The sequence below is a fragment of the Ornithorhynchus anatinus genome, chromosome 9 (genome assembly GCF_004115215.2).
Source record: "Ornithorhynchus anatinus isolate Pmale09 chromosome 9, mOrnAna1.pri.v4, whole genome shotgun sequence".
Classification (NCBI taxonomy): domain Eukaryota; kingdom Metazoa; phylum Chordata; class Mammalia; order Monotremata; family Ornithorhynchidae; genus Ornithorhynchus; species Ornithorhynchus anatinus.
Window position 1 is genome coordinate 6,688,436 of NC_041736.1, and position 15,867 is coordinate 6,704,302.

Below are 15,867 nucleotides of genomic sequence, written 5' to 3' on the forward strand. Positions count from 1 at the left end.
CCTCATCTGTAAAATGGGGATTAAGACCGTGAGCCCCATGTGGGACAACCTGATCACCTTGTATGCATGCAGTCGCATTTACTGAGCGCTTACTGTGTGCCGAGCACTGTACTAAGCGTTTGGAAAGTACAACACAGCAATAGAGACAATCCCTTGTATCTACCCCAGCGCTCGGAACAGTGCTTGGCACATAGGAAGCGCTTGACAAATACTATAACGATTATTATCTAAGTCCCTATCCTACACGGAGTTCATAGTCTCAAGGGGAAGGGAGACCAGTTGAAGTCAATCCCCGTTTTACGGGTGAGGAAACTGAGGCACCGAGAGGTGAAACCCAAGGTCCACAGCAGTCAACCGAGTCAGGATTCGAATACGCAGCTCCACCTGGCTGTGCAGAACTGTTTGCAGACTGTTTATTTTTTTGCTAGGCTTCTCCTTGGAGAGAAGAAAGAGCTCGACCAATAGTGGCCTATCTCTTCACGCTTAAAAGATCCAATCCCTTCTGGATTCTAAATCGGGTAACTTTCTAGATCACCAAAGGGCTCCTCAGTGCCACCTGTTTCCTACGCTAAACCGCACCTAGTCATTGTGGTATTTATTAAACCCTTACTACGCGTCAACTACTGTACTAAACGCTGGGACAGGTACAAGATAATGAGGTCCCAAATAGGAGGGCAGATGGCAGAACCGAGACACAGAGAAGTTAAGGGACTTGTTCAAGGTCACACAGCAGACAGGGGGCACCCAGGTGGTCCTGTGACTCCCGGGCCTGTGCTCCTTCCACGAGGTTACACCGCTTCTCGTTCATTCTGCTTCACCCAGGAGGCCCTTCCTTCAAACTAGAGAATAACTGCGGCCCAGGGAGAGTCCAAGTTGGCATTCCTTCCTGGTTTCCCGAACGTTTGGAAGCCGAGTCCTTTGAACACGTCCCCCCTTTCGGTAGATAATCTGGAAAATCAAATCCCCAAACACCAGTCATCACCGCCTACCCTATCAGTGATAGGTAGACACCTGAGGATCCTTTGAAACCCTGTAGGGTTAGAGGATTGTAATGCTAATTAACTGGAAACGAGGTGGTGAATTTGGCTCCTTTCCCTCCTCCTACCTACTCCACATTTTTACATGACACAAAGACCACTCATACAGCTCTCTGTAAAGCCTGCTTCGTTTGCTTAACTAATTCGTTCGTGGGTGTCGGTACGGTAGCCTGTGTATTCGTTTGCCCTCAACACTATTACCTTTTGTAAACTCTTAAAGGAGTGGGAATGAACCGTTTTGGGTTCCACATCTCCAGGGAGTGGCCGGCTGTGGTTGAAAAGTGGGATTGGGAACACAATTCCTCTCCGGGACTGATTATGGCGAGGAAAAAAAAAAGTGCGAAAGTGTGAATGGGGAGTCTCTAGACGGTACACTCTTTTACGGCCAAGGAACGTGTCTGTTCCCAGGCGTTTAGTACAGTGTTCCGCGCAGATTAAGTGGGATTAAAGGGATTAAAGCCCTCCAGCATTGAGAACCTCTTTATAGCGTATTTAGTGCTTAGCACAGCGCTCTGCACACAGTAAGCGCTCAATAAATACGATTGAATGAAACTGAAGGAAAGCTGTAGGACCTTTTCCTGACTGGTCCCATCAGAGGATAATAATAATAATAATAATGATGTGGGTATTTGCTAAGCGCTTACTACGTGCAGAGCACCGTTCTAAGCGCTGGGGGAGATACAGGGTGATCGGGTTGTCCCTCGTGAGGCTCACAGTCTTCATCCCCATTTTGCAGATGAGGTAACTGAGGCACAGTGAAGTGACTTGCCCACAGTCACCCAGCTGACAAGTGGCAGAGTGGGAATTCGAACCCATGACCGCTGACTTCCCAGCCCGGGCTCTTTCCACCGAGCCACGTAGTGGTGGTGGGGGGAGGGGCCTGGGAGGGCCCGAGGCCTCGTTAATAATAATAACAACAACGTTGGTATTTGTTAAGCGCTTACTCTGTGCCGAGCACTGTTCTAAGCGCTGGGCTAGATAAAGGGTCATCAGGTCGTCCCACGTGAGCCTCCCGGTCTTCATCCCCATTTGACAGATGAGGGAACTGAGGCCCAGGGAAGTCGAGTGACTTACCCAAGGTCACACAGCTGACGAGCAGTAAGAATAATAACGTCGGTATTTGTTAAGCGCTTACTCTGTGCCGAGCACTGTTCTAAGCGCTGGGGGAGATAAAGGGTCATCAGGTCGTCCCACGTGAGGCTCACCGTCTTAGTTCCCATTTGACAGACGAGGCAACTGAGGCCCAGAGAAGTGTGAAGTGACTCGCCCACAGTCCCCCAGCTGACAAATGGCGGAGGCGGGATTCGAACCCATGACCTCTGACTCCCAAGTCCCGGCGCTTGTCACCGAGCCACGAGGGCGGGGCAAGGCGGGGGGGGGGCGGGGTTATGCCTGAGTGTGCACGGGGGGCGATTAGGCAGTAGGGGCGGAGCGTCGCAGACAGGGGGCGGGGTCCGAGTGTGCACGGGGGGGATTATGCAGCCAGGGGGCGATTAGGCAGTAGCGGGCGGGGCGTCGCAGACAGAGGCGGAGCCCGAGTGTGCACGGGGGGGCGATTAGGCAGTAGGGGCGGAGCGTCGCACACAGGGGGCGGGGTCCGAGTGTGCACGGGGGGGTGTTATGCAGCCAGGGGGGCGGGGCCTGAGTGTGCAGGGGGCGATTAGGCAGTAGCGGGCGGGGCCGTTGCAGACGGGGGCGGAGCCCGAGTGTGCACGGGGGGCGATTAGGCAGGAGTGGGCGGAGCGTGGCAGGCAGCGGGCGGGTCCGGTGGGCGGTGCCCCGGTGGCGGGCGAGGGCATTGTGCCGGAGGGCTCGGGCCGCCGCAGCCCCGCATCGCCCCGCCCCGCCCCGCCCCGCCCCGCAGCATGGCCCGGGCCGGGGGCCGCGGGTTTGGCCAGCCCGGCCATCGGAGCTGAGGGCAGAGGCTCCGGCGCTTGCGGGAGGGCGTGGGGCTCAGGCTCGGCTCGGCTCCCGCTTGGTGGGCTGCGCTGCGCTGCGCTCCGCTCCGCTCGCCCCCCGAGACCCCATCGGAGAGGACGGGGGTCCCCCGGCCCCGGCCCGGGCCCCGCCATGGGCAACGCGGGCAGCGTGGACTCGCAGCAGACGGATTTCCGCGGGCACGGCGTCCCCCTCAAGCTGCCCATGCCCGACCCGGCCGAGCTGGACGAGAGGTTCGCCGTGGTCCTGGTGAGCCGCTGCCGCCCTCCCCCCTTCCCTCCCTCCCTGCCTCCCCGCAGCCCTTCGCGCAGGGTCGGGCCGGCGCGCCCATTGTCTGGGCCGGGGGGCGGGGGGCGGGGGGAGGGGCCGGGGTCGGGGACCCCCCCCTCCCCCCCCCGCCCTCCTCCTCCGGTCCCCCCCAGCCCGGCCGGTAGTTGGAAGTCACTGGACCTGAAATCCCGGAATGCACAGATGGGGAGGAAGCTTTGTTCGGACGCGCTTTGTTCGGCCTTTAAATCTTAAAAGAGAAATGCTGCGGGCGGCCGCCTTCCCTCCCTGGCTCTCTCTCCTTCTCTCCCTCGCTTTCCCCCTTCTGTCCCTCCTGCCCTCCCTCTCTCCCTCCCTCTTTCCCTCCTTCTCTCCCCGTCTTTCTCTCCTCCTCGTCCTCTCTTTCCCCCTTCTCTCCCTCCTTCTCTCCCTCCCTCTTTCCCTCCTCTCCCCTTCTTTCCTCCTCTCCCTCCCTCGCCCCGTTCATCTCTCCCTCCTCTCCCTCCCTCTTTCCCTCCCTGTCTTTCTCGCCTTCTCTTCCTCTTTTCCCCATCTCTCTCTTCCTCTTTCCCTCCTCTCTCCCTTCTTTCCTTCTCTCCCTTCCCTCTCTCTCCCTCTCCCCATTCATCTCCCTCTCCCTCTTTCCCTCTTCTCCCCCCTTTCCTCCTCTCCCTCTCCCTCTCCCCATTCATCTCTCCCTCCTCTCCCTCCCCTCCCTCCCTCCCTTCCTCCCTCCCTCCCTCCCTCCCTCCCTCCTTCTCTTCCCCTCCTCTCTCCTTCTCTCCCTCCTTCTCTCCCGTCCTCTTTCGTCCTTCTCTTCCTTCCTTTTTCCCTCCTCTCCCCCTCTTTCCTTCTCTCCCTCCTTCTCTCTCGTCCTCTTTCCCTCCTTTTCTCTCGTCCTCTTTCCCTCCTTCTCTCTCTTTCTTTTTCCCCTCCTCTTCCTCCTTCCCTCCTTCTCTCCTTCCCTCTCCCCCTCCCTTTGCTCCCCTCTCTCTCTCCCACCCCTCTCTCCTCCTTCCTCTCTCTCTCTCCCTCTCTCCCTCCCTCCCTCCCTCCCTCCCTCCCTCCCTCCGGGTTGTGTGTCCGGCCCGGACTCTGGAGCTTCGGATCCCCCGACTTCTTTTCTGTGCCGTATTCATCTCTCCCTCCCCCCCGGCCCCCAACCAGCACCTCTGCCGTCCCCACCAACCGCTTTCGTTCCCCGGCCTCCCCTGGACTGTTTGAGTGCTTATTCTCCGCAAGGCACCGGACTGGGTGCTCGGGAGGGAACGGACAATATAACGGGCACGTTCCCCACCCACAAGGAGCTTCCAGTCTTCATTTCCCTCCTCCAACCGCCGTCTTTCCCTACCCTGCCAATCACCTTCGTTCCTCATCCCCGTCCACCATCTTTCTCCGTCCGTCGTCATTCCCAGCCACCCAACCACCTTCGTTCCCTATCCCCCCTCCGCCGTCGTGCCCGGCCCCCAACCACCTTCATTCCCTAGCCCCATCCACCGTCGCGCCCGGCCCTCCAACCGCCTTCGTCCCTTAGCCTCATTCGTCGTCCTTCCCAGCCCCCCAACCGCCTTCGTTCCCCACCGCCCTCAACCACCTTCGTTCCCCCGGCCTTCCCCCGCCGGCCGCCTTCGTTCCCGTCTCTCCCAACCTCCTTCCCTTCGAGCCGGGCCGGGGCAGCCCCTTGGACCACAGGGAGCCGTTGGGGTGGAACCGGCGGAGAGTCCGGAGAGGGTCCGTCCGCCCGCTGGTCCTGCCCGGTGTCCGGAGCGGCTCCGTCCGGGCGCTGGTGACGTTCGGTTCCTCCGCTTCTCTGGGCCTGGGGCTCTGTGGACCGTGGCCTGGTTGCCCCTGGAATCCCCGGCTACGGGGTTGGGGGGAGAGAGGGCACTGCCGTTTTGGCCTCTTCTTTGCGTTTTCCCCGCCCGCCGGGGACCCCCGGGGAAAGAAGCCTTCCCGGCCCAATCGTCATAGTAAGCGCTCGGTAGATGCTATCGCGTGAATGAATCTCTCCGGACAGGCCGGACGCGTTCTTGACCTGCCTTTGAAAGGGGAGACCGAGGCCCCCTCGGGGACGACCGCGTGGTCCCTGTCCGCTCGTCTCCGGCCCCCCCCCCCCACCCCCGCCCTGTGGATGTCTGCGGTGGACGGGGCAGTGACCCTGGCGGACCCTCGGGGTGGCAGCCGTAATAAAAGCGATCACTGCGTTAACGTCGGTTCAAGAGGGACGGTCGGTTTTGCGTGACGTGCGGAGCGCCCGAGGCCCTCGTCGATTAGTAGCGTATGGTACGCGTTTAAAAATGTTGAAGAAGCGAATGACGGGTCATTAATGTGGCGGTTTTTGGGGGGTTGACGGTGATCCTTTCAGGGGGGAGACGTTGGTGCCTTTAAATCAAAAGCCCTTGAGGACGGAATTCGTTCTCCGTAGCCACTTCTGCCGCTCGGGCTTTTTTTTAATGGTATTTAAGTGCTTACTGTGTGCCAGAGACTGTACCGAGTGCTGGGATAGATACAGGCTAATGAGGTTGGGCACGGTCCGTTGTCCCACGTGGGGCTCACGGATCTTAATCCCCATTTTTCGAGATGAGGTGACCGTGACACAGAGAAGGGAAGCGACTCGCCCGAGATCGTACGGCGGACGAGCGGCGGAGAGGGGATCGGAACGCCGGTCCTTCCGGGCCCGTGCTCTTTGTACTAGACCATGCTGCTTGTCGTGTGGCCTCTCTCCTTCTGAGACGGGGAAAGCGTTCTTCCTCTCAGAACGGAATACCGTTCACTCCCTCTGATCCGGTGCTTCCGAGAGGGGAACCATTTTAGGCGGGAGACTCCTTGTATGGTTAATAATAATGAACGGTGACGATGGTTGCGCTGTTTACCAGGTGCTTTCTCAGCGTCGAGGACCGTACTGGGGTAGGTATCGTATATACGGTCGCAGTCCCTGTCCCGCAGGGGGTCACGGTTTAAGGGGGAAGCGGGATGGGGGTCGGATCCCCATTTTTACAGATGAGGCGACGGGCAGAGAGGAGTCAAGGGACTTGCCCAAGGTCACACAGAGCAGGCAGGTGGTGGAGTCAGCACTGGGACCCAGGTCTCCTCCTCCTGCCACCCAGGCCCCCAAGGCTCTTTCCATTACGCCACCTCGCCGGACCGTGTGAGATCCAACCCGGCTTCTCCCGGGCTGTGCTCGAGGACGCTCCGGCCAGGTTGGCGCTCGGGTTTTGTCGGAGGCGGCGTGCGGCACCCCGAGGGACCGTGCCCGGCTCGGGTAACGGGGCTGGTGCCGACCCGTCCCGATGAGTTTATTCCATTCTCTGCCCGGGACGGGACTTCGACACACGGCGGTGGGAAAATGGAGCCGAGTTCCGACGCCTCGACCCCCGGGTGCGGTGGAGAGTCGGGTTCTGTCTCTCTCCGGGCCTATGGAAAAGAATCCCATCTCCCCGTTCTCGGCGAAGGTCTGGCCTCGGAGAGAAGGTAATCGAACTCGCGGCTAATGGCTGGGTTATCTCAGGTTAGCCACCTCGGTGAAATCCAGGCCGAAGGGAGAAACAAAGCCACTCAGTGAATGAACCTCCCGCCCGAGATTGGAAGAGTATAATATTGTGATTGTGCACGTTAATTGCCTCGGTCTGTTGTGAATCAGCTAATAGGAGGGGAAGAGGAAGCGGGAGCATGCCTCCCAAATTAAAGAGCGGCGGAGAGTTACGTCTCTGAAAGCGATAGATCTCACAGCCTGGCCCGGTCGCTTTTGATGACGACGACGATTTCGGTATTTGCTAAGCGCTTATTATGTGTCAAGCGGTGTTCTAAGCCCTGAGGTAGCTGCAAGCTAATCAGATCGGACGCAGTTCCTCTCCCACGTGGGGCCCGCGGTCTAAATAGTAGGAGGAACGGGTATGGGTTTCTCATTTTACAGTTGAGGAAACTGAGGCCCAGAGAAGTTGAGTGACTTCCCCAGGGTCACACGGCAAGCAGTGGGCGGAGCAGGATCGGGACCCGAGTCCTCTGACTCCCAGGCCCGTGCTCTTTCCCTTTGGCCACGCTGTTCCCCGAACGGTGTGAGAACTTGGTTCTCTGTTGTGGACCGGCCGGGATCGATCTGTCAATAAATGGAGAAACGGAAGCGAGGACACATTCCCTACCCTTAAGAGGCTTGCAGTCTCAATGGAGGAAACTGACAAAAACTAATTACCATTAATAATAATAATGGTGCTTGTTAAGCGCTTACTATGTGCAAAGTACTGTTCTAAACGCTGGGGGGTTACAAGGTGATCAGGTTGTCCCATGAGGGGCTCACAGTCTTCATCCCCATTTGACAGATGAGGTCACTGAGGCACAGAGAAGTGAAGTGACTTGCCCCGAGTCGCACAGCTGACAAGCGGCGGAGCCGGGATTCGAACCCATGACCTCTGACTCCCAAGCCCGGGCTCTTTCCACCGAGCCACGCTGCATTAGGGGGTGCAGGACGAAGCTCGAGGATGTGTAACACGTGGTAGTATGTATGTACCAAGATGAAATAGCTGAATGAATATGTCTTAAGATGAGGACAGGGTCGAAATAGATATCCGTTTTAAGAATGGCTTTTGGGCGAACGCTACTAGGGGGCTGTGTAGAAATGAGGACGCCTTGGAGGGAGCGGGGCCTTGAGGAGCTGGGGGAGAGCAGTGGGAAACGGGAAAGGAGTTCCGGGCCGGGGGATACGGAGAGTTGAGAGGGAGGTACGGACGACGTGAGCTGAGGAGGACCGAGGAGAGCGAGCTGGGGAATGGCGGGCGCCGAGAGCCGATGCGAATGACGCGCGGAGCCCCGAAGCCGACAGTGCGGAGTTTCCGCCTGACGTGGAGGGAGATGGGGTAGTCGTCGGAGGTTTTCGAGGAGCGGAGAGACGTGCAGCGAAGGTGTCACGAAGATGACGGAGTAGACTCAGAGGGGCGAGAGGCCGGAGGCAGCGATGTGAGTCAGGAGTCTGAAAGTGCCTGATGGTGACGTGACCAGAGCTGGGAGCAGTGTGGTCACCGTCCAGGAAGAGACTGGTCATATTTTTGCGGGAGAATTGGAGGATTTAAGGGGTGCGTGAACTGGGGAGCCGGAAGACCTTGAAACGGTGAGGAAGAGGTCGGGATTGTGGGCTTCTGTGACAGGAAATGACTTCCCACTATCCATCAGTGATATCCGTTGAACGCTTACCGTGCGCAGAGCACCGTACTAAGGGCTTGGGAGAATGCACTATAACAGAGTCGGCACACCCGTTCCCTGCTCACAGCGAGCTTCCGGTCTAGGGAGGGGACTTAAGGGGAAAAGTGGGGGATTTACAGTCTTCAGGCCCACCTCAGTTTTGGGGAAGTTGGGACCCAGACACACCATTCAGGTCAAAATCCGGAAGGTCAGAAGCGCTTACTCTTAGGCAACCCAAACCCTTTGAGGAATAAGCAAGTTCCAGGGAATGGGTGCAGTGTGTGGGAAGTCCTTTTCCCCATTCACCTCAGCACTGGTTCTCTAGGCAGAGTCCGTTTATCCGTCCCAATAAGTGGATTGAAAACTTACTTGGAGGGTTGACCGCAAGGGGATCGAATCACTTCTCTCCCCCCGTCACCCCTCCGAATCTGATCACCCCAACTACTCCGTTCTAGCCCAGAATATCTATCTTCCCACGCGGTGCGGTCAAAAGACCAGCTCTCCCCCTCTGTAAGAGGGGGTTTAACCTTCCTCGGAAGAGACGGAAGCTATCAGTGCTGAGAGAGAGTTCGGTTGGCCGGTTATTTTCACTCCGGCGATTTCTGCGGCTCTTTGGAGGTCTTTAGGCTCTTCACAGCTTCTGTTCTGGGGCGTAGGGTGGGGGGGGAGAGCCTTGGGCGCACTACCTGGTAAGCATTAGAGTTGAAAGTAGGGTCACTGGGGGGTAGGATCCCTGGCTCTTTGTTCAGTGTTTGCCTTTTGGGCTTGCCAAGGCTGTTGACGTTTTTGCATCGAGCAGCTGTGAGCTCCTTGTGGGCAGGGGACGAGTCTCGTGCTTCTGTTGTACTCTGCCAAGCTCCACGCTCAGTCATCGGGCCCAATGAATATGGCTCCGTAACGTTGATCTTCCTTTTCAAGGCTCCTTCAAGGGAAAGGATCTGGGAGAAGGCAGAGTGGGGATGGGGGGAAGAGGAGAATGTGAGTATGTGGCTCAGTGCCAGTGCCGCCTTCCTGAGGGGGCGGGGGGTGGGGAAGGTACTCAGGGACTCCAGTTCCAGGAGATGACACCTCCTGCCTGCCCCCAGATGTCCTCTGGGAAGAAACCACGGCTCTGCGGGCTGCGGCCTTGGGACCCGTCGGGCTCGGCACCTTCTGACAGGGTCGACGCTCCTTGGTGACATCTTCGGTCCCTTTAGCCTCCGGGAAATTCGGGGCCGCCAGAAAATTTTGGGCTGGCACATCCCAAGAAGCCAAGCCAGGAGAGCCGAAGCTCCCGTTCCCAAAGGAAGTCATTGCCAGGAAGGACCCGGTGACCTTGCAAGCCAGCCTAGGGTCTGTGTCCTCCGTTCCTCGATCGCGAGAGTGCAGAGCGGCAAGACCTGGTTCTTCCCTCGTGCCCTTCCGCCCCCTCATTTCCCCCTGCCCACAAACCCGTGGACCGTGGGCTCCTGCAGGGTGGTCTCTCTCACCACGCTAAACCAAGCCTTGGATTGCTTTCAGCTGATAATGTGGTTACGAGGCAATTTTAGGGAGGAGTCGGCGGGTTGGAGCGTTGCCTAATGAACTGTGATTGACGCGCGCTGTTCCACGTGACCGCAGCCCCCCACCAGACGCCCCTCTGACCGGGGCAGGGTGTTTGTGTGTGTGTGTGGGGGGGACGGGGGGGAATACTAGCCCGAATCCTCCAAGTGTCACTTAGCAAAGCCGGATGGATTGGTCTTTCCCCAAACGGCTTTCATGGAAATAAACTTGAGCGGCGGCCCTGTGGAAGGAGTTAGGAGTGGTTGGGTGGTCTCACCAAGGCCACAGAATGGATGGGCTCTCCTAGAAATCCTCTTCTCTGCTTCCCTCCGTTCACCCCACGGTATTTCTGGGCAGAGGATAACCCGTCCATCTGGTCCTGGGTGCACCGAAGATGTATTCTGAAGGGGAGAGAGATTTCTCTGCCAGCTCTGTGTCCCCAGAGAAATGTCTCACCTGAACAGAATAGCGCAGATGACAAAAGATGCATTAGTCATCTCTGCTCTTGTTCTTTCATCCAGATCCCGTAGCTGTTCGGTTTCGGATGCAGCCACGTTACGGTGCTGCCGTCTCTCCGGGTGATCTCACCCGCTTTACCTCTGCGCGATAGATGGTGCCAACGAACTGGTTTGTCGTCATTTTCGGGCTTCAGGACAGGTGTCGGATCGGTCGTGTTTTTTGGCATCGAGCCTCGGGCCGGGGCTCTACGTCGTGATTGACGTCGCCTGCGGTCTCTGAGATTCCACACTGCTAACTGGGGGTGAAAGTTGTGGTGGGATGGGATGATGAGGGGAGCCGGGGGAGTAGAGTCCCCGTGGGCTAGCGGATTGGGCTCAGCCCAGTCCAGCCCACCCCGAGCCACGCTTCTAGATTGTGGGGCTCCCGGGGTGACCAGAAATCTCCCTCCTCCTCATCCTCATCGTCGGTGGTATTTATTGAGCGTTTACTATGTGCGGAGAACGCAACAGAGTCGGCAGACACGTTCCCTGCTCACAGTGAGTTTAGTGCAAAGAGCACTGGCCTGGGAATCGGGAGACCTGGGTTCTAATGCCGACTCCGTCCCCGGGTTGCCTTGTGGCGTTGGGCAAGTGATTTCGCTTCTGGGGGCCTTTGTTTCTTCATCTGTAAAATGGGGATTCAGAACCTGTTGTCCCTCTCACATAGACTGGGAGCCCCATGTGGGACAGGGACCGGATCCGACTTGATTATCTTGAAGACCGAGACCGGATCCGACTTGATTATCTTGTATCTACCCAAGCTCTTACTGTCGTGCTTGGCATGTAACAAACCCTTAAGAAACAGTGAATCCCACTCTGTACGGGACAGGAAGGAGCGTCTCTGTGGGCTGCTGGCACTTCCCAGTCCCTCGAGACGCCGTGCATCCCTTGAGGCAGCTGCATCCGTGAAGGCAGCTATCAGGCCCCGCATGGGTGGGGCAGGGAAGAGGTGGAGAGGAAATTGCAAAAATACAACTTCCTTCCTTGGCTTGTTTTTCTCCTCTTCCTAGAAGTTTGGCAGAATGCTTTGAGCCCGTGAACGATGCACGTGTTAGGAAGACGATACCAATGATGATAGCGGCGCAGGAGAATTACAGATAGACGGGCAGGAGAACTCGAGAGCGAGGATGAAAAGATGAATGATTGTGGGATCGGCAGAACAGACTTGAGCCGGCAACGTTGAGAGCAAGAAGCGGGATGGGGCTGGGGAGAAGCAAGAGGAGAAGGTGGAGATGTCGGAAGAGTCACTCCGATGCCAGAGAAGGAATGCAAATGCGCTCCTGCTTGTCTGTCTGCTGTGTGACCTCGGGCGAGTCACTTGACTTTTCTGTGCCTCAGTTACCTCATCTCTACCATGGGGATTAAGACTGAGAGCCCCGTGTAGGACATGGACTGGGTCCAACCTATCTTGTGTCGACCCCGGCACTTAAAAAAGTGTCTGGCACGTAGCTCTTAACAGATGTCATTATCAGAGGGTTTGAGGCAGGAGGTAGAGCGGGTAAAACAGGAGTTTGTCAGGTGGGCATCTTCTGCAAACTGAGCTTGCAGATTGATTCCAGTTGGACACAGTCCCTGTCCCACACGAAGCTCCCAGTCTAAGTAGAATGGAATCAGTAAGTCAGATGTAATCCTCCCCAGAATTGTCGAAGGTTGTACCTCGTGTTCTTGTAGAGATAATGGTAGACGTTGAAAACCTGGGAGAAAAACCTGCTTAGATCTCCGGGTCTGGCCCGCCACCGTACCTTTTTTCCTCCTCATGGCTCCCTGCAACTCTGGAATTTTCATTGACTTCTTGCCCACGTGGCCACCGATTCTCATTGGAATTCTTTTTCGAAGGGGCCAGCCGTAAAGTAAGAGGGCAAGTGCTTCTGCCCACAGCGGGCGCTCGGTAAATAGCAGTGAATGACTAAATGGAGGCTCGGAGTTTCCCTGAGACGCGGAGGTTTCCTCTGCTTCTCTAGAGGGACGTCCCCTGCCCTGCAAGTCGCCCTGTCCAGAACTCGCTGTTAGGGACCCCGGTCTTCCCCGTGAATCCTCCTGGGTTCAGTAACTTCCTACTGTTCCTCTGAAAAATCGTCTTGGATGACCCCAAGTGAGTCGTCTTCCCGGGCAGCGTCTATGTCCCAGGCAGCCTCGTGGCTGGAAATCGAATCTCCTTTTATTTGTGTACGGCTAATCAAACCGTGTCCAGGGACAGATTTTCCTACCAGAAATGAGCATTAGCCATTCAGATAACAGCCGCGTTAACATGCACAGTGGTGGGCGGGCTTCATCTCCAGAGAAACGAGTCCAAATTTTGAAGCCGAGCTGTTAGATGCGAATATCAAAATCGGCTCTTAACTATAATCCGTCTCCTTAGATCTTCGAGGAGAGAATGGGGCCAGATGGTGAGTCTTCTCCCTCCTCTCCCCACCACCCTGGGTGTGTGTTTGCGTGTGTGTGTTTGTGTGTGGGGGTGTGGGGGTGGTGTCCAAATATAAGGGAAATACAAGAAAGGAAATGGAAGGAATACTGTTTACCAAGGGCCTTGGAGTTCACTGATAAGAGGAAGAGGATTTATTGCTGCATTGTACTTTCCCAAGCCCTCAGTACAGCGCTCTGCACACAGTAAGCACTTAATAAATACCACTGAGTGAACGAATGAAGTGGGAGGTGTGTCTTCTGCTCCGGACTCCGTCACCGACCTGCCGAAGACCCAAAGAGCAGCATTGTGTGAGACAGTAAAAAAATAAGGTCCCTTGCATTTGCGTAGCTCTTTCCCCGCTCCTCCTCCCCGAGGTGTTTTCAGTTGGGCCATCGCACTCTGTCCTCGGGGCATCCCGGTGAGCTAGAGCCCATCGGCCCCGTTTTACAGATGCGGAAAGTACGGCACGGAAGCTGCCCCTGTCGATCGGTTCCAGCCGAAACGGCGGCCGCTCCGTGAGGGCCAGAAGCAACTCGTTCGGGGCTAGATGGGCTATTGTCCTTTGTGGATAGCGTGTCGTGGCGTTGAAAATGAGCCTCATTGTGGACTGGCGGTCGGACTTTCCTGAGTTAATGGAAAACCCGGGAGTAATGAGAGCAAGGGGAGGAGAAAGACGAGTGAAGCGGAAAGGGCAGAGGGGTGTTGGCAGTCGGCTCCTCGGGCAAACTGGCGTGCCCATGATGTGATGCAAAGAAATCAGTGAGTAACGCACCAGGAAAGAACTTTATTTAAAGTCGAAGGGCCCTTTGGTCTGTGCCAGTTTGGTGGGGATGACGGGTTTACGACTGGCTCTGTGGGTTCGTTGAGAAATAGCGTCGGCATCTCTGCTGTGTGTGTTCAGCCACCCAGATACGCTCGTGGAAGATCAGATGAAGTCAGTTGGCCGTTGGAAAGGTGCACAGCGAGTGCAACAGCAGTCCTGTCGTAGAATTGATTTAAAAAGTCTCTCTTACCCTACCTTGTTGGACAGGCAAAGCTCCTGTGGTTATTGCGGGCTACCCATCTACACGCTCCTCTGGGTTCTCCTGTCGTGTGAGGATGCGATTGTCGTCCGTACGCTCCGTCCTCGTCTCGTGACGGCTTCACCGTGTGTGAGAAGACTCAACCGAGTAACGGACTGACCTGGCCCCGCGGAGATGTCTGACACAGACTAGCCGGTGTTGTGCGGGGGGGGGAGGTGCTTAGCGCGTTCACTCCCCACTCTCCACACCTCGGGTCTGTGTGGCATTGGACCTAGGCGCACGGATTACCCTGCTCGACGTTTTGGCGTCTGTCTCCGGGCGGGGAGTGCGACCGTCGTAGCGGGAGCCGACGACCCTCAAGCTGGTCAAGGGTGAGACGTTGTGTTGACTAAGCAGCCAACTTACCTGAGGAAATGCACGCTTTCCCTCGAGATGGGAACCATGGAGGCTTTGAGGAGGTCCTTGGTGAGAAGCGGCATGGCCTAGTGGATAGTACCCGGGCCTGGGAGTCAGAAGGACCTGGGTTCTAATCCCGGCTCTCCCGCTTGACTGCTGTGTGGCCTTGGGCAAATCACTTCACTTCTCTGGGCCTCGGTTTCCTCATCTGAAAAACGGGGGTAAAAACTGTGAACCCTATGTGGGCCAACCCGATTATCTTGTATCTACCCCAGCGCTTAGTACAGCGTGTGACACGTAGTAAGCGCTTAACAAATACCTCAAAAATAATAATAATTTCTTCTGCCTGGCTCCCGCCACCTTCCGAGAGAATGTGACCGGGTGTTCTCTCGGTTTCAGACGCGTGTCCGAGGGGGCCAGGCCAGGATACGTTGAGCAGAGAAGGCTCCTGCTGTGAGTAGCTTAGACGACAGCAGAGCTACCATCGGCAGCTGACCTAGTATCCCCTTATTTGGAGGAAAAAGAAAGTCTCCAGAGAAGCAATGTGGCCTAGTGGAAAGAGCTCGGGCCTGGGAGTCGGAGGACCTGGGTTCTTAATCCCGGCTCTGCCACTTGCCTGCTGTGACCTTGGGCAGGTCACTTAACTTCTCTGTTTCCTCAACTGCAAAATGGGGATTCAGTACACGTTCTCCTTCCTTCTTAGACCAGCTCCATGTGGGACAGGGGACTGTATCTGGCCTGATTAACTTGTATCTATCCCAGCACTTAGAACAGTGCTAGGCACGTAGTAAGTGCCTAAAAATACTATAAAAGATAAACCAAACAAAAATAGAAGCAACCACCTCGTGTAGAGTTGGAGGAGACCTCAGGATGGAGTCTGGGCTCTCCCCACCCTCCAGAAGGACAGAACTGAACCATGAAGAGCTAGCTGTTTTGGTTCATTCGTTGGTTCATTCAATCGTGTCTGTTGAGCGTTTACCGTGTGCAGAGCACTGTACTAAGCGCTTGGAAAGTACAGTTTGGCAACAGATAGAGACAATCCAACAACGAGCTCACAGTCTAGAAGAGACCCCATGAACGAAGTTGAATCCTGTCTCTTGGGACCTATATTAGGGGACACGTTTCTCACTGTTCACAGTGGACTGTGGACATTTGTCACCTCTTGAGGTCAAGTCATGGGGTTGGACCGGACAACTTTCCTGAGGGAGACAGAGGAAAAGTTCCCAAAAGAAACAAAAACTTGTCACCATCCAGGAAGCCCTTCAGACATGGAGGAGATTGGAGGATCCCTCAAGTATCTAGCTCTCTTTCCCGCTACCTTCATGGAATGAAGTTGGCTATTTTTTTTTCCCCCGCTGCTAAATTCCACTTCTGCTCCAGTTTTCAAGAGCAGTTTTTTTAAAGCGCTTAATCCATAGAATTTTTGAGACGAAGGGGCTCTCTCTGACTTAGACTTGAGGCGCCCCTGGTCTGAAATGAATATCTTAAGCCTGGAGAACCTTGAACGGTCATTCGGTTTAAGGGGCTGATTTGCCGTGGAGGAGAGCGTGCTTGGAAGCTCATTTTCATATCAAATAATTGCCTTAGTTTATTGCGTTTTAGCGATGAGGGTA

The 15,867-nt window shown here is 56.2% G+C and overlaps 1 protein-coding gene across 6 annotated transcripts in view; it reads left to right on the forward strand.

Moving 5' to 3' along the window:
* The first annotated feature begins 2,941 nt into the window (after positions 1 to 2,941).
* Positions 2,942 to 15,867, forward strand: part of FMNL2 (formin like 2) — a 216,364-nt gene continuing 203,438 nt past the window's right edge. For 5 of the 6 annotated variants that reach the window (XM_029071852.2, XM_029071848.2, XM_029071849.2 and 2 more), the window contains exon 1: positions 2,942 to 3,224. In XM_029071852.2, the coding sequence (XP_028927685.1) occupies positions 3,108 to 3,224 (117 nt within the window). In that variant the 5' untranslated portion in view covers positions 2,942 to 3,107. Of the gene's footprint in view, positions 3,225 to 5,505; positions 5,526 to 15,867 lie in introns of those variants that run through there. The other variant, XM_029071856.1, reaches the window with a different exon arrangement.